Here is a 24223-nt window from a genome sequence, read left to right as displayed (position 1 = left end):
GGCTGAAAAAGTCTGGGGAAAAGGAAAGATGTGTACGCTGTGGAGGACGAAAATGGAGGAAAAAGTTTCAGAAAAGGGAAGGATGGAGAGAGGAGGAGTAGGGAAGCGTCTTAGGAAAAGAGGGGAGGAAGTAAGGGGGAGGTATGAAGGGGAGGGGGTGGGGTAGAATGGGGGGGGGCATCAACAACCCTCTTTTCTTCTCCCCAGATGATGAGAAGGCTGCCGAGCGAGCTGCCCTCCGCCGTGCGTTTGTTTGCGTCTCAGCCACAAAGTGCCCAAAGCACCGATCTGTTCCGAGCCCAACCAAGTCGAGCCGAGCCGAGCCGAGCCGAGCCACGGCGTGCGTCTGCGCCCCACACGCTCCCCCCGCCTCCACCACCACCACTCCACCCTCGCCGTCTCCGACCGCCGTTCTGTGGCAATGGAGCCGTAACCAACCTCATTGTGCTTTAACTGAGCCGAGCGTGTGGAACAGCGACGGATCCAGCGGAGACCAAGCGGCTATGGAGGAGCAGCGCAGCCAGGCTGGAGTCTAGACTGCACGCAAATCAACACACCCGGATTACTTTTTGCAACATTTTTTTGAACTCTAATATCACTATTTGAACAGGGATTTCCTTTATTTTATTTTTTTCGTCCGATAATATTATTCTGTCATTGCACGGCGAGGATGCAGGGGAAGGAGGCGAGCTTTTGCACGGGATGCTGGAGACTAGCGCTGCTGTCGTGCGTCCTGGCACTGTACTTGATCCCGCTGGCTGTCCACGGTAAGTAACTGCCCTCCACATGTGCACTTTAATCGTGCAAATACGTTACATTTTAATTTTGCCTAATATTTGTGTGCTTTTGCTGCTGCTGCAGCAGCAGCACGTCCCCTCTCTGTGGATCCAGGGTACCTAAACACACTCCCATAGGGCAGCCAGAAAGGAGGTCAGTGAGGCTCGGATTGTAGGTTAGGAAGCACTGCACACTCAACTGGTATTGATAGACTATTGGTTAGTACAAATTTGATGACATTTTTTTTCCTGCACATTATATTGGTCTTGACATTTTCCAGTTGCTACAAACTGGAAATAAACTGGATTTTGGAGAATCTGTCCTCAAACATAGGCTTATGTGGAAAAATATTTATGCATATAAAGCAAATACCGCCTTCATACCACGCTGTAGGATTATCATAAGATTTTCCAAATTGCATAGGAATCTTATATCGATGCCTAGGGGGGCACACATGTCATGATTAAGTCATTATTGAACACTGTGTGCCTGCAGGAATGTTTTAGAGATGTCACAAGAGACAAAACCCGAAATGAGGTCACAATAAAGGCACAAGTAGACAATCTGAGCCCTCATGGATATTATAGAGACACATGATGGGGTAACAATGAGGTCAATATAAACCAACTGGACACCACAGACACACGGCGAGATCGAATATTAGGACATTAATTGAAAAATGGACTGTCCCACATTGTAAATCTATAGAAGGGCTACTATTATAGGGATATATTAAGATGTGAACATACAATAAGGTGACCATGAGCTCAATGCTGAGTATACATAGGCTACACATACAATATATACAAAATGGGGGGGAATTAAATGCCATTTAACTCCCTCCACGCACCAAGAAACGCCGATAAGACATTATCACAGAAGGCAATCACAGCTAAATCAGGTCACTAGATGAAACCCTCTGCAGGTGCATTAAAAGCCACTGTAGGAATATTCTAGGAGAAATTACAGAGATGTGTGGCAGTGACAGCGTCCAGCCGATGCAGTAACCCGGATCCCCGGAGGCGCACTGGCACTACAGCGACACAAAGGCGAGGATTAGGGCCGGGGGGGCTTTATGAATAATTCATGACGGGATCTGGACGGACATTCTGATACACCGAGAGGGAAGAAGAAGAAGAAGGAAAAAAAACACCAGAGTAAACATTAAAAAAGACACGAAGGCTTTCTTTCTCTCTGTGTCTCTTTGTCTGAGATTCATTGCGCACATTACTGTCAGATTAATAATGCAGGAGTTTGCACGAGATGAAATCAGTCTGGCGTTATAATCCAATATAATCTGGTTGATTCTTTTCATTGCACTGGCTGACATTCATAAAACGATACTGTTATTGTGTGGGTTTTATTTGAAGAGCAAAAATCCGTCTGGAAGGTTTTTAAAGGAGGGAAAAAAAAACAACATCCAAAAGCAATGTTCCCTGTTAACTGCAAATCTTAGCCAAATGTGAGCCAGTATGATTTAGCACACTGACCAATTTAGGCCCTTTCAGTCATCAGCTTTTGCTTCAGTTTTAAGTTTAATAAGATGATGTTTTCTTTTAGCTTTTTAAAGGGGCAAGTGCATTTATTCACCAGTTCCACCCCTAATGCCTTATAGAAATGTAACATATGAGAGCATTGATTTTGTAATCAGTTTTTAAATAAGTGTATTGTATAGATCATTTGTCTTGATCGCCTGAAAGCAATAGTAACAGCTAAGAGTTTAATGAGAGGATTGCTAGGCTACCACTCTAATGTCTGTAGGTTAAATATGAAGCTACAGCACGTAGGCGCTTAGCCTAGCTTAAGGCGCTGACACACCAACCCGGTTATCGGCCGTCGGACAGTCTGGCGAGGTCGGTGACCCGAGTCTGTTCGGTGTGTTCCGTGCCGTCGTCAGTCGGAGGAGCCGTCTGTGTACATTTGGGCCGATTTGAGTTGTTGAATTGGCCAGTGGGCAGTCGGACTCAATGACCAATTACCCAATTACCGGAAATGACGAGCGGGATGAGAGTGACGAACGCCTCTCAAAATCTGACGGAAATCTTTCAAACTGACCTTCGTCGATCTGAAATGAAGACAGATTCAACAACTGCACGGCCTATTTCTCGCTTAAAATGTTTTTCAGAAACACGTTTCGGTGAACTATTTTCGCAAAATACAAGCTCGTATTCCGAACGAGCTGTCATTATTGCCTGGCTTTGAAATTCGGGAGAAGCCAGACCCACGTGACGCGTTCGTCCAATCAAGCTGCCGGTTTTCATTTTTTGGACGACAATAGAGATTAGCGCCGCCTGCTGTTAGGGAGACGTATTACGTCTCGCGCACGCGCAGAACGTACGCCCAGGTCGGCGTCACTTCGGTGTGTTCCGAGGCACTTTTTTGACCAACTCGGGGAGACTGATTAACCCCGACAGACGGTTGTCGGGTTGGTGTGTCAGAGCCTTAAGAGAACGTTGCTCAGTTGGACCTGTCAAAGGTTTAACCCTGCCTCTCGACCAACGTCAGCTGGGAAAATGGAAATGGAAAAACATCAATTTCAGTTTTTACGTGGCTTATGTGCAAGAGTATTTCTCTGCTGAGCGCAGCGTCTTCCTAGATTCTCAATTTGACTCAAAACTGCTAATGTCAATCTCATGGTGACACTAGAGGAAAAAAATCCGGAGCTCATCAAAGGATATAGTTAGTATACAGTCTCTGGGGAACTTGAAGGTCTGTACGAAATATGTTTGGACAAGTGTTGAACCAGCAGACAGACAATGCCGTCCATCGCCGCGCGGCTAGTGTGGCTAAAACTATGTAAGTGTTTATTAAGTGGATATTAAAATAATAAAAATACCACATGATCAGCCTAAATTCACCTTTTAGCACTTATTAGCACTTTATAACTCCCCTTCAGAAATATTTTTGTCACCTTTTCATCAAAGCTGCAGCAGGGAGTCTGTGTCCCCTCGAACTCAGGTGAATATTTAACAAAAAGAGATTGACAGATCTGGTGCAGATGCCTTAAAACCACCTTGGGCTAAGCCTCCTCCTCCATCCCCTTCACACACACACACACACACACACACACACACACACACACCATTCTTCTCGCTTCACCGGTGGAGTGTGGAGGCGGCAGCTTGCCCCACATCTGCGAATGATGCTCAGACAACCGAGGCCAACTGCCCCCGAACTGACAACAACAGCCGCCCAGAATACCGCCGGTCATTTCCTGACGGCTTTTTTTCCTCCGGTGGCCATTTGCAATCCTCCTCCTTCTGTGTATTTAATACAGATGATATGCCGCCGTCCCTCCCGTCCTCCCCTCCCCCATGCACGATTAAGCTGTTAGATAGGTGATTGACGGACTAATGGTTTCAGCACTAAAACCCAATGGATGTACAGCCTCTTCTGTGCCCGTCTCCCTTCATCTTCCTCCTCCTTTCTCATGGCCTGCTGACACATATCTGCTTGCTGGCAGATTATCTTTGATGTGCAATGGGTTCATCTTCAAGCCAAATCTCTCCCCCCCCCCATCCGTGACTCCACTAACCCAATCTTGCTTTCTTTAGTGCAGTGTGCGGAAGGAAAAAAGCTACAAAAAACATAGATTACCAAACATAAAGATTTGTGCCGTCTACAGCTCTGGTTATTGGTGAACAATGGCTTTGCAGTCTCTCCTCTGCATCTTCTTTGTCGCCATGGAAACCACACACATCCACGGACACCGGCTGGCAGAATAGCGCGTTCATATCGCCGCCATAATGTGTTCGCGCTTTGAATTTTGTTAAGGCTCAAAATGCTGGTTGGATTTTGGCACAGGCTGAAATGTCTTACCAAGTCTTGTGGCTCTACGCCCTGTGTGTGTGTGTGTGTGTGTGTGTGTGTGTGTGTGTGTGTGTGTGTGTGTGTGTGTGTGTGTGTGTGTGTGTGTGTGTGTGTGTGTTGTTTAACCCACTGGCAATGGGTGTAGTCCATCATTACCAGCTCTAATTCATAGATGATATCATTATTCGTATTGGTGTATTCATTATTTCTGCATAATGATTTCATGCACGGCGTACTGTGTTTGATTTTCAGCACATGTACACGTTTCGCTGTTGGCTGTGTGCAAACATCAGTTTTTTTTTTTTTTTTTTTATTCCAAATTTAAATCCAAGAAGGAAGATGTAAGTGCAACTTCAAAGAGTCTGCGTCAGTACTCGTGATTTCTTAAAGTCTTTCTCGACACGTTCAACAGAAAGCAAAGATACTGACCGTAGTTTGTGTATGTTTGATTTTTGGTGCTTCCAAGAGTCTGAGTGACGGATGTCCAGAGGAGCCAGGACGGTTCGCTGACGAGTCATCAAGCTACAACACATCATATTATATATTATATATAATTATATTAGCAAAGTGACAGCAAAAGGAAAGACTGCAGGGATGTCAGTTTTGTCAGTCTTGAGTCAGTAGTTTCAGTCTGATAACTAAGTACATACCTGGGACTGTTAGGATCTGTTACGAGACATGTTTAAATTATTTTCATTTTGTTACTTTTAGGTGTGTTAAAAAAATGTTTTTAACGTTCATATTGGATGATTCTTCACCTCCATAATTTACATTCAGTGGAAAGTACGGAGGTCGGGGTGGTGAAGCGGAGCACGTCTGACTTTCATACCCAAGTTTGCTGCCACGGTCACAGTCATTCCCTAACTTTAAGTATTGCCTTTACTTTATTTCATTTTCTTCCAAGGAGTCCTCTGTACATTACAAACAAACAATAAGAGAGTTAAAAATTGTAATGAATATTAGATGAATCAGTTAGTTTTTTTATTTGTAACTAATTAAAGACTATTAATTTAAGTCAATAATCACGTACCTTTTTCAGCTTTTTAACAGTGATGACTCTTTCTGTTTCTCATCATTATAAATTCAGTAAATTAGTTTTTTGGCCATAAGTCTGAAAAAACAAGCAAATTTGCCATCATTTCTTTGCCTGTCTTAGATTAAACAACTGATCAAAAAGTAATCAATAATGAAAATCATCTTTGCTCGCAGCTCTAATCATCGTGGTAGAAGGCATTTTTTAAAATAGAGGGACAGAAACTTTTCTCGCAGCACTAAATTGGGATCGGTGCAGGCTATTACCGTGCTCTCATCCCAGATAAACCTGTTTGTTATCCTAATCTCATTTGTAATATCCTCCCACCTGGATCTGCCTGCAGACCAACATGATATGGCCACAGACTTGACCCAGCCAGCTGCTGGCTTCTATTGTGTGATTGTATTGTATGGTGTGTGTGTGTATATATATATATATGTGTGTGGGTGTGTGTGTGCACACGCATTTCAGAATTCCTCTGAGATGTAAATGTCCTCATACAACAAAGTAACAATGGGCAGTTTGGTTTTCCTAATTTGTAATACTAGTGCAGTGCGCGTTTGGAGGGTGTGCCGGAATCGGCTGATGGCTTGTTTTCCAGTGTTTTTCTTCACAACTTTAAGTTGCCTGATTGAACCGCACTTATACTTTTTCCTGATTTTCAGATTATTTCTATGCTAAGGATAAGCAGTTCCCCCAAGGAATGTATTCATGTCCAGGTTGAAAAGCCTCAAAAACGGCACATTGGGTGACAACAGCTTTCAGGGTACAGTGAGCTGTAGCCATTAAGTCTACTGTAGGTAGTTTCTGTTCATCCTGCGGATCTTTTGTGTTCCCTTCCAAAGAGCACCCCTTCATTATTGGGTTAAACTTCTAAGCAGGGCTGTGTTCAACTGAAGAAATTCTTAGTCGACTAACACTTATTCAACTGCATCGACTAATCGATTAGTTGATTTAATCGACAGATCTGTAAATCTGAGTTTCTCCGCAAAGAGTCATGCAAAAGGATGCATATATTGAATAAGATAATGCCTCCTTTGCATATTTAAAAACAACATTTCAGAAAACGTGTAGGGGAAGTAGGTTTCACGGTGATATCTATTAGGTAAAATGTTAACCCTTTAATTCTTGTGTTTACCAGAGATGTGCTCGTACGTACATTTCTTGGAAATAAGTCATTCAGCATGAAAAAAAAAAGCATCAAACATGACTAATGGACTAAAGAGAACTAAGTTGACTAAGACCAAAACGACCGACTAGTCGACTAAGAGGGAGCAGCGCTGCTTCTAAGCACTCTGGACCTTGTTTCTTCTAAAGATTAAAAAAGAAAAGTCTGCATCAGCCTATGTTAAGCTCACTTAAAGCACAGTGTCAGCCAAGAATGAAGTGTGCCTTTGTGCCGGTGTTCTCGTCGTCCTTGTCAGCGCCCAGGTGTTTTTCGCTGCCGCTCTGACACAGGCAGGTGTGACAGTTGTTAGGGTCGTTGCCGCGGTCTTCGGCTGTGGTCGGCTAGAAGTTTTTGCCGCAGGTGGAGAAAGTCCTCGAACGCCCCGCCAAAAGTTTCATGAGCTGTCTGACAGTGACGGGCTGCTTCTGCCCTTCCTGCTCAAAGACGAAACAATTAGCGTAAAGTACATGTTTTAGCTGTGCTGAGTTGGCGTTGTTCTCAAACTCTGGGTGCCCTTGAACAGTAATTTACATGTTTATGTGTGTTCATGTCAGCGGTGTGGGAGAGACACGGTGAAAAAATAATGGAAGATGGAATAGTAGGCTTGCACCTGTCTCCCTGCGTGTATGTGTGTGTACGGCGTGGCTGCTTTTCTACGGTCTATAATGCCGTAAATGTGCGAGTGTGTGTTTGTGCGTGTGGCTTGTAGGTGCAACACTGTCTGTGTATCAGCGTGTCCTTGGTGAAGCGAGTCATTGAGTTCATGCTCGTGCCCAAGCTCCCCTCTCCTCTCCGTCTGGCTGTGCACGGTCCTCGTTCCTTCTTCTTCTACTGCAGACTGTCGTATTAGCATTCAGTCCGCCCAGCACACGCTAATGTGAACACACACACACACACACAGGCACACACATACACCTGTCATAGCAACAAAACAAGGTTCAGCAGAAAGACAGGTAATTAGAGAGGAGGATTTATGTGCTTCGTGTGTTTGATGTTTTCTCTCGTGTGATGAGTTTGTTGTACTATAGAGTATGTTCAGAATCGCACAAGAGCGCAGAATAGTGTCCCTTTTCCCTGCCGACAGTCACTGTTGGTTTGTGTGAACACCATTGTTGCCCCAACTCTATGGAGGAAGGATTGTCAGAAAGTGTGTGGTGTTACATTTCTCTTTTTTTGGGTGACCTGTTTATATTCAAAATAAACACTGAAAATAATGAGCTCAACATATTCTGTATGTCAGACACTTAAAAATCTGGGGGTTGGGGTGTTGGGGTGTGTGTGTGTGTGTGTGTGTGTGTGTGTGTGTGTGTGTGTGTGTGTGTGTGTGTGTGTGTGTGTGTGTGAATTTTAATTGACTGACCGTTAAACAATCAAGTCATGAGGGAAGAAAAAAGAGACTGTGTAAATGTAGATGCATACATACATTATGCATGCATTTAACATGCGCACACACACACACACACACACACACACACACACACAGTTTATGAGTGTGAAAATGTGGAAATCTTATATGCATTGCCTCACGTGTCCACACCCACAGTATCACATTTTTCTTCCTCATAAAATCACAGTTCTTCAAAGATAAATACATCCGTGTGTGTGTGTGTGTAATGTGTGCAGATGCAGATCTTGTCGGGTTCTGCAGAGCTGTATCGGCTCTAGCGAGGCCGAGGCAGAGAGCGTTTCCATGGCAACGCATCCTTCCTCCATCCCACCACCTGTGGAGTCAGAAGTGAAAGGATTTATGGGATGGGATGGGGGGGGGGGAGGGGCAAAAACACAGAGAGGAGGAGAGAAGCAGAGACCAAAATGCTCAGAGAAAAAAGAGAAGATGAGGAAGGATTTATTTGACCGGGAAAATAGAGGAGAGAGGGATTGAATTTATGAGATAACAAGGTTGAGATGAAGAGGAGGCGAGGAGATGGCAAGACAGGGAGGACAAGAAAGTGAAAAAGATGAATGAAAGAAAGAAAGACGGATGACGAGAGAGAGTGACTGGTGTAAAATCGATGCAGAGGTTTTCAATTAGAGTCGAATGCAGACTGCGCATTTCCTCCTCATATCGATATTAATGAGCAGCGTTGAGTAAAGATTAAACCGCCTCATGCTTTATTCATTAGTGACTGAGTGTGGGAACGAGTAAAGAGAGGAGTGTGTGTTTGTGTGTTTTGTGTGTGTGTGTGTGTGTGTGTGTGTGTGTGTGTGTGTGTGTGTGTGTGTGGTTCTCTTGAGGTTCGGGTATTTGAAGCTAAAATCAATGAGAAGAGGCGCTCACTCACTCTCCTCCATTCACTGGGCTTCGTCGGTCCGCTCAGTGCATTTGGCCATTTTCATAAACGTTGATTAAATGTGTTTAATGTCCACACAAGCAAGAAATACAGGCCACTGTCACACCAAAGTCAGTTTTTTGGTTTAATAAGCCCGAGAAACCTGAACCAACAATAATCGCTGATGCCTAGTTTCCTCAATATTCGGGCCCTTTGTTGGTTTCTGTCATGGCGACGTATCAACTGAACTTGTATTAATTGCACATTGCTATTTACTCTCTCATCCTCCATTTTGCAATCTAGGCTTTCTTCTCCACATCACCTGTCAGACTATGGTGCACAGCACGTAAGCACATGGTGTGAAAGTAATAGTCATCTATACGAAACATAGTGGGCTGTAAATAGGTATATGGATTAAATGAAGCTTCGCGACAAAGAATATTTAATAATCAAATGACTTATTACTAAGGAATTACGAGGAATCGTTTTAAGGCCTAATATTAACGATTATTTTTTTGACCACAGTAGTGTTTTTTCACTGACTGATTAATTGCCACAAAAGCCAACAAATGTTTTTAGTTTATTTAAAGACACAAAAAGATAAAAAAGGGGCCTATGAATAGATCTCACAAGGAAATACTTATACACTTTGGCCCCCCTCGCTGTCGCCTTTTTTATTTCATTTTTTTTATCTCTGACCTTTCTCAATACACCTGACAAAGCAGCACTTTATGACTGATTATAATATTGAAAACTAGCACCACCTTGCCTTTTTTCTTGGCTCAAAAAGTGACTGGAAGGAAACTTCACTTGCTAATTGTCAAATGTTACACCCTCAAAACCTGACGTGAAGTCATTAGTTTCAGTTAAATCGTTTTTTTTTTCTAAGAACTGGTGTGCTTATTACATAGTGAGCATTTGGATAATTAGTAGAAAATGTGAGGTATGATGAGAATATCTCTGTCATGCCCCACTGCATTTTTTTATTTATTTTTTGCTCAGATGAACATCAGCATCTCCCCTTGCACCACTCACGTGCTGTTCTGTACACTGATTGATATTTTTGACTCTTATGTATATTGTATAATTCTGTTATACTTGCACAATTTGGTTACACTTGCACTATCAGTATACTGACTGTATAATTCTGTTAAATATGTAGACTGACTTTTTACTACATTTAACATTCTTATCATTATTTCAGATTTAGTGTGTTACCTCTGATCTACATCAGAAACTACACCAGAAATTGCACTAACTGTATATTTGGCTCTTCACTACGTTTTAGCTTCTTACAGATTGTCTATCTATGCTTATTACGTTATAATTGTACCGGTTCTAATTCACTAACTGGTCCACATTTCTGCAATATCTGTATTTTGACCCTTAAAGCGTGATACAGACTGTCTATTAATGTATACTGCGTTATCTCCTTATCACTTTTGCATATCCCTCGGCTTACTCACACCACACGTTTGTGTCAGCCTTGTAATGCCTACTTATTCTGCACTTTATGTAGCCTTTATGTAGCCTATTGTATTTTGTACTCCTGTTTTGTATTGAATGTGAAACCATATGTCTCACACGCTCACGCTTTCTTAGCCAGGTCAGCGTTGCAAATGAGAACCTGTTCTCAACGGCCTACCTGGTTAAATAAAGGTTAAATAAAAAATGTTTAAAAATAAAAATAAATATACATGTTATGTAATCTGCTAAATGAAATCATATTCATGGAGATTTAACCACCAACTCCTATGAGAACCTCAATATTCTTTCTAAGGGAGCCTGCAAGCTTTTGTTTATTTGCCATTCACGGTCCAACCTTTCCCCTCCTCCCTCCAGTCTGGGTCAGCAAGCTGGCTGGCGGGCCCTAACTGTCATGACCAATCAGGTTCCTCTTTACAGTCTGTCACTGGCAATCAGGGTACCCCGGGACTGTGGGTGGTTTTAGTGGCTTCCCCTCGCCAAACTGATCTGGGTTGAACAAAAGGCGAGGCTTGAGGGTCGGCGGCTCGCCAGCGCAGGCAAACAGCACTTGGCCATGAGGCGACATCACCCCAAAACACACACACACACACACACACACACACACACACACACACACACACACACACACACATACACACACATACAAGAAGACGAGCCAAACTCTTCTCATTATGACCATCCACACCCTTTACCAGAGTTGGAAGCCACCCCAATTACCAGTGGGTTATACTGGCAAAGGGAACACACACACACACACACACACACACACACACCACACACAATACACACACACACACACACACACAAATATAGACAAACTCACAGACATTTGAGGAATCTACTTATGTAATACTGTTTGATTATCTCATGTTAAGTGGGAGGGAAACTAACAAAGACTCTACTATTTCATCAGTTTTGTCTCATTTGGGCCTCAGTTGGTCTGTCCGGCACCCAGACTGTGACTGAAACCCTGACCTGACTTGTCCTGACTCGACCCGATCCTGACAGTACAGTCTGCTAGGTCAGCCGCTCTAATAGGGTAAAAGACACTGGTCATAGTTGGTTTAACTAGGCTTGCACTTTAAATGCCCTTTAAACAATCAGCCTCATTTGCTCTTTCATTGAGTCCTAGGTTGTTATTTTGTTTAAGTTTAGCTTAGTTTCGGATTCCATTCAACATGAAAAACATTGTTAAGTCAGAATTGACTCAACAAAATATCCAACTACTCTGATAATCGATTGATTGTTTAAATACATTTTTAAGCAAAAATGCCAATAGGACAATAGTGATGATCTGCTGTTTCTCTATTTTATATATTTGTAGATTAAATATCTTTGAGTTTTTGGACTGTTTTTGCTGGACAAAACAAGACATTAGATGACATCACCTTAATTGTGATGGACATTTTTCCCTGTTTTCTGACCTTTTTTATAGATAAAATGATTAATAGAGAAAATGACCACCAGATGAATCAATATTTAACCAACCAATCATTAATTGCAGCCCCACTTAAGTTTATATGTGGTTTATTAACCATCAGCAGCACTTTACTGTGCTGTTTTAACTTTTACATATAGCAATTAGCAGTGTTTGACAGCCAGTGCACCTGGAACAAACTAACGAAAGATCCAAAATGGATCTGGCTTTATATAGTTAATACTGATTCATAAAAGAAATCATTCCCAAATCCCAATCGTGCAGAGCAAACCAATCCTAAGTGAGTCAACAGGCCTTGTAGCACACTGAGATTTCAGGACAAATCTGACAAAATGTCTATCTTTCAAAATGTGGTAAACCAGTTATAGTTTCATCTCCTTAAATTGTTCATTTCCTTTTTTTCCCTTATATTTGTCATATATGCATCAAGGCAAGGCAGCTTTATTTGTATAGCACATTCCAGCAACAAGTCAATTCAAAGTGCTTTACATAAAACATTAAAGAGCAGCTGAAAACAATACAAAATAAAAACAGATAAAATACGAGATTTTAGGAGGCTAGTATGGGACATCAGACCTAGCTGTATGATGCAGAATTTACTTTCTCAAGTTTCCACAGAGCCGCCACGCTGCTCCTAAACCAGCTGTCCATCAAAAGCGTCCTCCTCGTTAATCCAATTAGGCTAACGAGGCTGTGAAAGGGAGACATCTCCACTTAATTGGAGCTCATTGCAGAGATGCACAGTGAGGATTCTGGCAGATTGACACCAATGTGGTCTCCTCCAGCAGACCACCTCATGTGAATGTGTGTTCCTGCACATATATGTCTGTTTTAATATTGTTTCGGTGGCAGTAGAAGAGAGAAGTCAGGGGATCACCAAAATCATAAAGATTCCTCCTTATGCCACAATGGCTGTCCAACATTTTACAGCAAATCCATCAAATAATTATTGAGATATTTCAGTCTGGACCAAAGTGGTGGAGGTGACTTTGACATTTGTAGAGTCATGTCGCTAGCATGCAATGACCCGGATGAAGATCAGGGTTGAGAGCTAGATGCAAAAAAGCTTCAGTGTTAAACCCATGCTAGGTAACGTGTATTCCACGAAAATGTGATTCACCATTATAAATTATATTATATATATATTATAAATTACAAAAATTATTCAGATGTTGTTGCTCTAATCACAGATAGATGGTGACTTGAAAACACTCATTCACACAGATTGTTTTAAAGGGATTGGAAGATGCCAAACTTTTTCCTGCTAATTTTCTTTCCACAGGAAGTCCAACATTAGAATTTCACTTCTTGTAATGGGAGTCTTGCTGGTGAGTCTGAAGGTTGCTTGACTGACAGCTGACTCATTCTCCGCTGTGTTGGTTTCCTGTTTTGGTCCACCCAGACTCCACCTTTAGTTATCCAAAATTGGATGTTCAGCCTCCAAACAAACGGCAAAAATGAAGCAAGGGGAAAATCCCGTCTTCATAAAGTCCTGTCAATAACCTGAGGGTGATGACACAGAAATCATGACTTTGAACAGCCTATATGGAAATAAGATAACAAGTGCTGGATGTTTTATACTTCTACGCCACTCCCATTTATCTGACAACTTTAGTTAGTTACTCTGCAGATTTAAATTTTAGATTTATATAGGCCTTAATCATGCTTTTGCAATTATTCAACAAATAGATTGTGATGTATCATTATAGGTTAATAAACTACACAGCAGGATATAGAGTCATTGTTGCATCACTAATGCAATAATATATTCGATTTTGAAATGGGTCATTCTGTGTAATGAGTACTGACACTTTTGAAGCTAACACTTTTGTACTTTTACTTAGTTAAGATTTTGAATGCAGGACTTTTACTTGTAACTGAGTATTTTTACACTGCAGTACTGCTACTCTTTCACTCTAGTGATGCGTGTAAACATTCTCATTGACTACGTTTACGTGCACATAATATTCCGTTTTTTGCCCTTATTCCGAAAAAGACGATATTCAGACTGAGCTGTTTACATGGCTAATGAAAGTGAATATTCCACTAATAATCCCGTTTACATGTAGCCGTGTGAAATAGGATTTACCAGCGGTGGAGGACTTGTTGGACCGTGTGAACACAGCGTCCCTCTTTCATTCCTTCAACCAGCTTCTTGAGAAGGTCGGCGTAGCGATGTGTGTGCATATCCAAAAACCTGTTGATATCCAAGTCTTTGATGATGTTTAAAAGTAGCTGTGTTTATCCTTCTTATTGCAAACTGTTGGCTGGTTGGTTTGTGTACAGCAACCATAGCAACACACAGAGCTAACCATAAGCCATAAACAGGCAAGAGGCCATAAACTGCGGTAAAACCCAGATTGAGACGCATATTCCGAATGCACTGTATAGATGTCCAATGAATGCCTCTAAAACCCAAATAATACCTGAATATCCCACATGTCTTAATCGGAAAATGCTATATTTGGAAAAAGGCCTTATTCAGAATATCCAACTGGAATATGCTGTTTACATAACCTGTATCAAATTTGGAATATTGTCATATTCGGAATAATAGTAGAATATTGGTGTGCATGTAAATGATCATTCAGTACACATGATTCACCTTTTCATCGCTTTTTTAATTCATGGTAAATAAACCTAATTTAAATGACATTATTCCTAATTTTTGGGTTTGAAAAAAAGCAGAAATTATGGATTATTTTGACTAATAGAATAGTTAAGATCAGAGGATGTTGAGTGAATCACCGACTGGTTTATGTCAAAGTTTGGTCAGGATGCTGTTTTGAACCCATTTAAAAAAAAATTATTAAAATGCTGTGAAATGAAATAAAACAACATGGATGTATAAGTTGTATGGGTTCCATACAACATACATGCATGCATCCTAGTTATTTTGGGGCAATTTGGTTGTAAGAAATCCATATTTCTGATATAAAAAACTTTAAAAACAGGAAAAAAAATTTGACCCGGGGGCAACACAAGGGTTAAGGATCTCTAGACTGGCAGAGTGGGAGTAAAAAGTCTTTCCTGGACCATGAAAGCATCTCCCGTCCTCTGTGTCACTCTTTTCGCCATTTCTCTCCATCCCTCACTTTGTCACATCCCGCCTCAGTTTTTCTTCCTGGCTTTCTCTCTCCTCTCTGTCATGATGTGTCACTTTCTCCCCGTTCCTTCGTTACCATCTCTCCTCAACACCCCCTGTCGTTCTCTCTGGTTGCGCGGCAGCCATTACTGTTTTCCGGTCTGTGCGGTTTGTATTCATCAGGCTTGTAGCAGCAGCAGGAGGAGGAGCCGGTGTTGAAGGCTGACCAGTTTCCCCAGGAGATTCTCCTAAAAACTGCGCTCATCCGGACAAACTGTCACTTAATCAGTGTATTGCTGTCAGCTGTGTTTGTGAGCGTGCGGTTGTGAAAACACAAGCGAGAGATAAAGCTAACAAAGGCGAGGGGGTTTGTTTTTATGCGCTTAAGAGAGAGGCGGACATTCCCTGTCTGAAATCCTGATTTCCTGGTGAGCATCAAGCATTCGGCGCGTGGAAAATGCTTACATAAAAGCCTTGTTTTTATGTGGGTGTGAGCGTTGTTTTGGCATATTATCCTGGGCTGCTCAGTTGATGTGTTAAACAGCAGTGGATTGTGGGAGTGCTGGAAGGATTAGCCCCAGAACGACCCGAGGCTTCAAAGATGCAGCTCGCCAGGCTGCCGCGCCAGAAAACAAAACCTTCAATAAACTGAAGCCGTCCACCTGTCAAGCGCCTCGTGGCTAAAGTGACAGCCTCATGCCTAATGATGACAGCAAGGTGCGGATGAAACCATATCATGCATGCATTCATAAGGAACATCTATTGATCAGTTTCAACATTTTTCTTTGCAGGCGTGCACTTTATCAGCGGTGTTCTGCTTTGTATTCATATATTAACACAACTACATGACCGTCTTTACTGGCAAGAGGAGCAGCAGCTGCTTGAAAAAAAAAAAAAAACTTGCTCAAGGGTAGTTTGACAGTAGCCGCTTGGAGAATAACATGCAGACTTTTCCACCCCAGATTAAATCGCCCTGCAGCGGCAGATATTTTATTATACGATATGAGTTATCGCACTGAAAATCTGAACTTATTTCTTTAAAATGGACAGTATCTCCTGTGGAGTCGCGGGCGGCCTCTATGCATTAGTTTATTTCAGTCATGTGATTATTGCACATGCCACAAATCTAAAGTTTCTGGCATAATTGTGTTGTGATTCAGGTTTTCATGTGATAATTAAAGACGGAGGGTTTGTTCTTTTCAACTGTTTTTTTTTTTAACAATCACAGAAATTGTTTTCTCTTATCCCCTCATCACCTGTTTCTATCTAATAAGGCAGAAAATGGCCAAATATTCCATCACAGAAGAAGTAAAGAGACCAATTGGCCCTCTCTGTATTACTCTCAATAGACCAGAATGCAGTTAAATCACATGATAGATTGCGTTTGAAGTTACTCATCTGGAAAATCTCTTACTCCTTTTTTTTTTTTTTTTTTTTTTTTTTTTTGGATTGTTCTCTCCAGCTAAAACTCAAGAAATTCCTGGTGGACTCTCTGATTTTCTTTAACTACTTGATGTTTCAATTCAACTGAAACATCTGTGAACATGTGTAAAATTGTTTCTTAAAAGGGGACACCACCATGTTTCCAATATGGCATTTCCATTGCCAAGGAAAGCTCAATCAATATTTGTGAACATGAGCTTCTCTCTCCCAAAGCCAAAAACCCGAGAAGTCTCAAACGGGTGATGTCATCAAGTATAAAGTCTGGAGCTGCTCCATAGACAAGGAATGGGACACTGTTTGATTTCTTTTTCCTACCCAAATTAGATTTTTTATCTACGGTTCAGTTCTGAAACAGAAAATGCACCCATATACTGTACTCCCATCAACCCCCTGGGTGCTCAGAGTATCATCGATAACATATTTCCCAAATTAATTTGACTATGGAGGAGTTACACACTTTATACTTGATGAAATCCCAAACTTGAGTTTTAGCACTCTAGTGTTTGGCTATAAGAGAGAGCAGCTCATGTTAACCAATATTTATGGACTGTCTTAGACCATGGAAATAACATGAATTTTGAAAATGGGCGTAGTTCCCCTTTAAGTTTCATTATCTCAGCAGATGAGTCATGCAAAAGGATCTCTCTTAATCAATTCTTCAAATTAAAAAAAATCTTTTGGTGCCAGAAATATGCAATTTTTCTGTTACAATTAAAGAATTACAGTTCAGTCTTTATATAAGAACATGAAAAGGGCTATCAAGTTTAGTTACCGATTATTTATTTTATTTAAGGAAGATTGGGCAGCCCAAGTATCAGAGAGCTGAAAGATAGTTTATTCTTGCCTTCTTGGGGTTGAACATTCTGATAAGCTCATTAAGACATTGCATATGTTAGTCTATACAAGTTAAGTTGACCATGAAGATTGTGTAAAAGTGACCTGGTTGTTCTGCTGCAGTTTATTTATATTAGATTGTTGGCCTGTTACTATCTGAGGGTGTGTTATCTTATTTTTGGCTGTCTGCTCCCAAATCAGACATCACTTCATGTACTGTAAGTCATAAAACTTTGGTGGAGGTCATAATAACCGATAAACTACTGGCTGTGTAAATGGAGACTCACTGAGCATTTGGGGGACTTTTAGGATTAAAATCCCAGAGGGTCGGAGCTTATCTTCTGTCAGCAAGGATCCTCACAGATATCCTCATATATGCCATTTGGTGGAGGCTGTTTACCAAAGCTGCTTATACGACCACGAGTACACGCATTTATTCACAGTGGGTGATCAGGGTGTCAAGCAACACCTGACATGGTCATCTCACATCTCCATCCTGGTTAAGAAAGCTCAGAAACGGCTGTATTTCTTACGGAAACTTAAGAAAGCAAAATTCCCAACTTCGTGTCAACTTTTACAGAGGAGCAACAGAAAGCATTCTGAATGAATAACAAAATTGTCTTCACGTATTTGACGAAGTCTGTGTAGCCACAGCCTGAGCTAATGACCGATATTCTGCCTGGTTCCAGACCTCTGAATCGCTGGATCTCCAAAAACATGTTCAGCAATAAAGAGGTCTGGTGATGTGTTCAATAGCTGCACAACAGTTACAGTTATTATATGAGGCAACAGGTATGGCATCAAATCTATAAGCTTCTAAGTGTTGGCAGGAACACTAGGGTCCCTGTTTCCATTTGGATTCAGCCGCAACAAGCCAAGAGAAATGTGTGTTTATCAGTCCGTGAAGAGGACAGCACAGTTATAGCTCTCAGCTCAATGACTCAAGGTATACACTCTCTGGGCTCACGCCCCCAAGAAGTGCGCCGGGCTTGGATGTCAATTTGACACAGCGGCCAAACAGTGGAATTACAACTTTTGTGTCTGTCGTATGATGCCCTCTGGCCCAAAAAGACTTTTCCCCATAGACTTAAATTAAGAGAAAGACATGTCTGTAAATCAGTGGATACATTTTGTTGAGTGTCAAAAACCTCAGCAAAAAGACTCTTTTGGTCTATTTGGTCTGGTAAAAACATTTGGAAAGTCTAGAAGAGCCGCACGATTAAATCATTTAATCCCCATTCAAGTTAGTGGAGTGCTAAATCAACCCGTTCTCACTCCGAAATCGTAAAATACGGACGTTTGGGCAGTGGCTGTCAGCGTCCGAAATGACGCAAAAAGCGCCCTTCAGCGTGTGTGTAGAACGCACCAGGGAGAGCAGCAGCTACACGGCGTTTGAAGAAGTAGTATGCGAGTAGTATGAATGCCCGAAAATCCGCATAGGGAGGTTGGTTGGGGTGGTGGATGGGTCAAACAGAGGACTTTCACCCAGGAGTCCGGGTTAACCCTAACCCGGGGATCGTGTCCCATGTGTCACATTTTCCTAAACCCAACCGTCCCATTCTTCTTTTCCTAAACCCAACCGTCCCGTTCTTCTTTTCCTAAACCCAACCATCCCGTTCTTCTTTTCCTAAACCCAACCATCCCATTCTTCTTTTCCTAAACCCAACCATCCCATTCTTCTTTTCCTAAACCCAACCATCCCATTCTTGTCCCGCGTAAGCTCACCCACAACCTTTTCCTTAACCTAACTGTGTTCCGTCCAAGCGCGTTTAGATAAACCAATAAAAATACCAAGATAAAATCAATAACAATGCCAAAGGCACCTGACCTGTCGTATTTTACGCAATGGGAGTGAGAATGCGTTGGCTAAATAGGAAGTACCCGAAAGGTCTATAGGTGCACTCCAAAACCCATAGTGACAGTGACAGTTTGATGAGCAAGTGACGAGTGAGCAAGGTTTCCACTCCAACAAACAACACAGACTACAGGATTGTAGTGGCTGAAACCAAATGTTCCTGCTAACACTTAAGCTTAAAGAGTTTATGTTTTACCTGTTGCCTCATATACTAACTGTAACTGTGGTGCAGCTATTGAATACATCACCAGACCTCTTTATTGCTGAACATGTTTTTGGAGATTCAGCGATTGAGATGTCTGGAACCAGGCTGGATATCTGTGTCATAAGCTCAGGCTGTAGCTACATAGACTTATTAGCAGGATAGATCATTGTTTTTAGTCTGTTAAAGGAAACTTTGAATGAAAAGATAAATCTCAACAAATCATGTTGGTTTAATTTGCTTTAGGTGGATAAAAACATCACTGATGTTATTGTAAGGTTTATTTCAGCTCAGGCATGTCTCTCCCTCAGTCTCTTGTGGCATCCTCACATATTCACAGATTTCGTACAATTGTCGAGACGCTGTCTTGTCTGCGTCTCCTCGAGATCATCACCTCCCCCCTGCAGGGCTCCCCCAAAGTCTCCTAAATCTTTCTCTCTCCAACCCCATAATCTGTAATCCCGGCTCCTCGCCGTTCAAGTACATTAGTGTATTATTCCTTTAATCCAAAGGGGGAGCGGTCGTAAAGCAGCTTTTTGCATGACTCAACCAGCCGCCCTCGGATGAAGTAATAGACCGGAGGATAAGTACACAGCCAATCACGTCTCCTTTTAATTATGTTTCACCCGTCGGGTTCAATGCCAGACTCCTTGAGCCGCCTTTGTCCATCACTTAACGCAGAAAGACTTTGTGATGTCATTGTGTGGCGTGTGAGACCGGAAACTCTCTTTGAAAAGAGTGAACTGAAAAAGGTGAACAGCAGATGATGCATCCAAAAGACCAGTGGATTTTTCCATTATTATTATAAATATTTGCTAATATTCCAATTGAAATTACATTTTTATTATTTTTAGCTCCTGTTATCTGATTTAAGGCCCTTTTTTTGGGGGGGAGAGGGGTAATTTTGTATAAGATATCTGTGAATAAGCATTCAATTTGTACCACTGAGATGAATTGAAATGTCTTTACTTCTGGGAACTGAAAAGGATGGTGCTTTTTTTTTACCGTTCTGTTCCAACCAGTTTATTTTCAACCCCTCGATTGTTGCATTTTTCATAGTAATGGTTGCTGCATCTTCTGATGTCAGGCTGGTTTGTGTGGGATCAGCATTTTCTTTCTACTGCTGGCTCCAGACTTCAATTGCATTTCCAAATTTATATTAATCATCTATGGTGCCCCATTAAGGACATACAGTAGCATCACAACAAATGTCATACTGTTTTCTTCTTAATCTAATGGATATTTTATATCTTTTCAAGTTCATTTCTGTCTATTTTATTGATACAAACGGTCAGAGTTGGTATTTGACAATGTTGGTGCTTTAAATTAAAGCAGCTGCTTCCCAACTATGTCCTACACTGCAGTAACCAAAGCCCATTTGAGAGCTAGACGTTTTTCCTGAGCTGATCGATGCAAACTGTGGTCTGCTTTGCCAAGTGAATCCATTTTCACCTCATTAAATTTGCTGAAGTTCTCTCGCCACTGTGTTTCTCTACTTCTCTCTGCGCCTGAGAGGAAAAGCATCTTTGTGTTTTGGGTGATAGTGGGGGCTGTCACGCAGCCGTACAGGATCTTACAATCAATCCGCGAGGTTTGGTGAAAGGTTCACAATGATAACACACCTTCATGGCTTAGAGTACAGATCTAGATTTTAAAGGTCCCATGACATGATGCTCTTTGGATGCTTTTATATAGGCCTTAGTGCTCCCCTAATACTGTATCTGAAGTCTCTTTTATATAGGCCTTAGTGGTCCCCTAATACTGTATCTGAAGTCTCTTTTATATAGACCTTAGTGGTCCCCTAATACTGTATCTGAAGTCTCTTTTATATAGGCCTTAGTGGTCCCCTAATACTGTATCTGAAGTCTCTTTTATATAGACCTTAGTGGTCCCCTAATACTGTATCTGAAGTCTCTTTTATATAGACCTTAGTGGTCCCCTAATACTGTATCTGAAGTCTCTTTTATTTAGACCTTAGTGGTCCCCTAATACTGTATCTGAAGTCTCTTTTATATAGACCTTAGTGGTCCCCTAATACTGTATCTGAAGTCTCTTTTATATAGACCTTAGTGGTCCCCTAATACTGTATTTGAAGTCTCTTTTATATAGACCTTAGTGGTCCACTAATACTGTATCTGAAGTCTCTTTTATATAGACCTTAGTGGTCCCCTAATACTGTATCTGAAGTCTCTTTTATATAGACCTTAGTGGTCCCCTAATACTGTATCTGAAGTCTCTTTTATTTAGACCTTAGTGGTCCCCTAATACTGTATCTGAAGTCTCTTTTATATAGACCTTAGTGGTCCCCTAATACTGTATTTGAAGTCTCTTTCCCGAAATTCAGCCTTGGTGCAGAATTACAGCCACTAGAGCCTGTCCCACAATGAGCTTTCCTTAGTATGTGCCATTTCTGTGCCTGTAGCTATTGAGGAGGAGAGAGGGGGGGCAAGGTGGAGGGTGGGGGTGTGGCCTTGACCAACTGCCACTTTGCTCGTTTGAAAGCCATGATGTCTCTCTCTCTCATGGGTGGGCCAAATTCTCTGGGCGGGCAAAGCAGAGAAAGGGGAGGTAACCTTGCTCCTTATGACCTCATAAGGAGAAGATTCCAGATCGGCCCATCTGAGCTTTCATTTTCTCAAAGGCAGAGCAGGATACCCAGGGCTCGGTTTACACCTATCACCATTTCTAGCCACTGGGGGACCATAGGCAGGCTGGGGGAACTCATATTAATGTTAAAAAAACCTCATAAAGTGAATTACCAGGGACGGAGCCAGGGGCTGGGGCCTGGGGCATGCTCCATTTACGGCAGCTATTTGCACTATTTCTTAAGCCATTTGATTAAAGAATGGCTAAAAATCACTTGGAAAAAAAACATGATAGTTGTACCAATCTAATTTTTTTTTTTGTTGTTTTAAATGCTTTTGTCGTGTTTTTTTTATACTGTTTTAGATTTTTCAACATTTTTGACGCTTTTACGTGTTTCTTGATGTTTGTAGCGTTTGTCGACCTTTTTGTCGCTTATTTTAAATTCTATTTTGTATCTTACTGTTTGTATCATTTTGAAACCAGAACACAACAAATGTTGAGGATTTTCACTCCTGCCACCTAAAGAAAGGCATTAACTGTTAGTGTTCGATTTAAGTTCCACACATAGGTAGTGTTGCTCCATTGATTTGCTGGTCCAGTCAGAGAGACTGAGGGAAAATGACACAAAGTTGAAGTTATTTAAATTAACCTAAAAGATTCAAGCTTTTGAGAAATCCTTCGGGGCTGGAGCCCTAGAAGCCATTCCCTCGCTCCGCCCCTGTAAATTACAAAGCAATCATTTCCCTTTGAAAGCTCAGGACACCTTTTCTGTTGTCATATTTGTACTAAGAAATATTCTTGTGTTTGTTTGTAGGGAATGCTGTTGGGACCAATGCCACTGAGCTGGACAGCGTGGCCAACGTTACCTCCCTGCTCAGCGAGGAGGAGGGGCCCGTTAAGGTCAACGAGGCCGTCCTCGCGGTAACCGGGATGAGCAGCTCGGCCAGTCCAGACACTGTGACCCCGAGGGCGGGCCGGATCCCCCGCGCCGGCGAGGAAGACGAGCAGAGCAGCGGCATGTTTGCTGAAACGTTGGTCCCTGCGTTGGAAGAAGTGAGCGTGGCAGCCCCGCCACAGATCAGCCCTGATTCGGCTGAGACGGAGCTCCTGCTGCCTAGCAACCCACGCGGTCAGGACGTCGTGGCAAGCGAAGAGGAGGAGGAGAAGGAGGAGGAGGAGGATGAGGAGCGTCTGCCAAACACCGACCCGCCTTGGATCCACGCCAAGGACACAGCCGTGTTTGACCTGGATCACCTGTTCACCACCACCGCCCAGCCCTCGGCCCCCACCAACCCCACCAACCCCACCAACCCCTCCAACCCCGACGTCCTCCACGTGGACTTCTTCGACCCCTCCTCTCGTGGACGCGGCCTCGACCTGGCCCCGCCGTCGCCATCATCACTGGCCCATGAGCTGCAGGGAGGCGACCCGACCTCCTGGGCGATGCCGGACAACTACGACTACCTCACCCCCTACGAGGATGGCGTGTCCCCCACTGCTGATGAGTACACCTACAGCACCACGACCGACACCTACGAGAGCGACGAAGACCTCCGCCTCCCTGCTGGGTCTCCAGCTCGCTCCAAGCCCCGAGTGCCAGCGTCTGGCCCCTTCATCCCTGGGGCCGCACGTCCGGGCGTGGGAGCTCCGGTACCAAACGTCCCCGGGGCGGCTCCTCCAGCGGCCTCACCGGTGGACGGGTCAGACGGGATGGGTGGATGCCGTGTGGGCTACCAGATGGTGAACGGAAGTTGCCGCTCGCCCTGCGACATGCAGCCCAACTACTGCTTCAACGGGGGACAGTGTTACCTGCTGGAGGGCATGGGAGTCTTCTGCAGGTATGACGCAACACAAACACCAAGAATACACTGCACAGTCAGACCTGCCAACCTGTACGCATTTTGCGTAGTAGATACGCATTTTGACATCAAAATACGGTGATACGATTTGTCACTTTAAACTACGCGAAAATCAGGTGACTGCTTTGAGTTCACTCGTTGACGAGCAGTAGCCGTCTCTGTCTAACACTTGATGGTAGTAGGCAGCAAAACGTATGGCTAAAACAGCGTAGTAGCCACGAGCATGCTGGAAAAAAAAACGAAAGAAGAAGAGTTCGACCAATCACACCGTCGGGTCCCTTCCTCTAATGTCAAGCGGGGATATCGGCTACTGATAGTGTTATTAACAAGGGGGTAAGCTTCGCTTCAGAACGCGAACCTCCGATGGCGCCATTT

The 24223-nt window shown here is 42.7% G+C and overlaps 1 protein-coding gene across 4 annotated transcripts in view; it reads left to right on the top strand.

The window, feature by feature from the left end:
* The first annotated feature begins 220 nt into the window (after window positions 1–220).
* cspg5a (chondroitin sulfate proteoglycan 5a) overlaps window positions 221–24223 on the top strand; it is a 64524-nt gene continuing 40521 nt past the window's right edge. For all 4 annotated transcript variants that reach the window (XR_003692689.1, XM_028579427.1, XM_028579425.1 and 1 more), the window contains exons 1-2: window positions 221–767; window positions 22804–23827. Coding sequence is in view for 3 of the 4 variants with exons in the window: in XM_028579427.1 (XP_028435228.1) it covers window positions 671–767; window positions 22804–23827 (1121 nt within the window). In the remaining variant the exon portion in view is untranslated. The remainder of the gene's footprint in view (window positions 768–22803; window positions 23828–24223) is intronic.

The sequence above is a fragment of the Perca flavescens genome, chromosome 6 (genome assembly GCF_004354835.1).
Source record: "Perca flavescens isolate YP-PL-M2 chromosome 6, PFLA_1.0, whole genome shotgun sequence".
Classification (NCBI taxonomy): Eukaryota; Metazoa; Chordata; class Actinopteri; order Perciformes; family Percidae; genus Perca; species Perca flavescens.
Note: the sequence above shows the minus strand (reverse complement) of the source record. Positions and strands in the feature narration are given on the sequence as shown.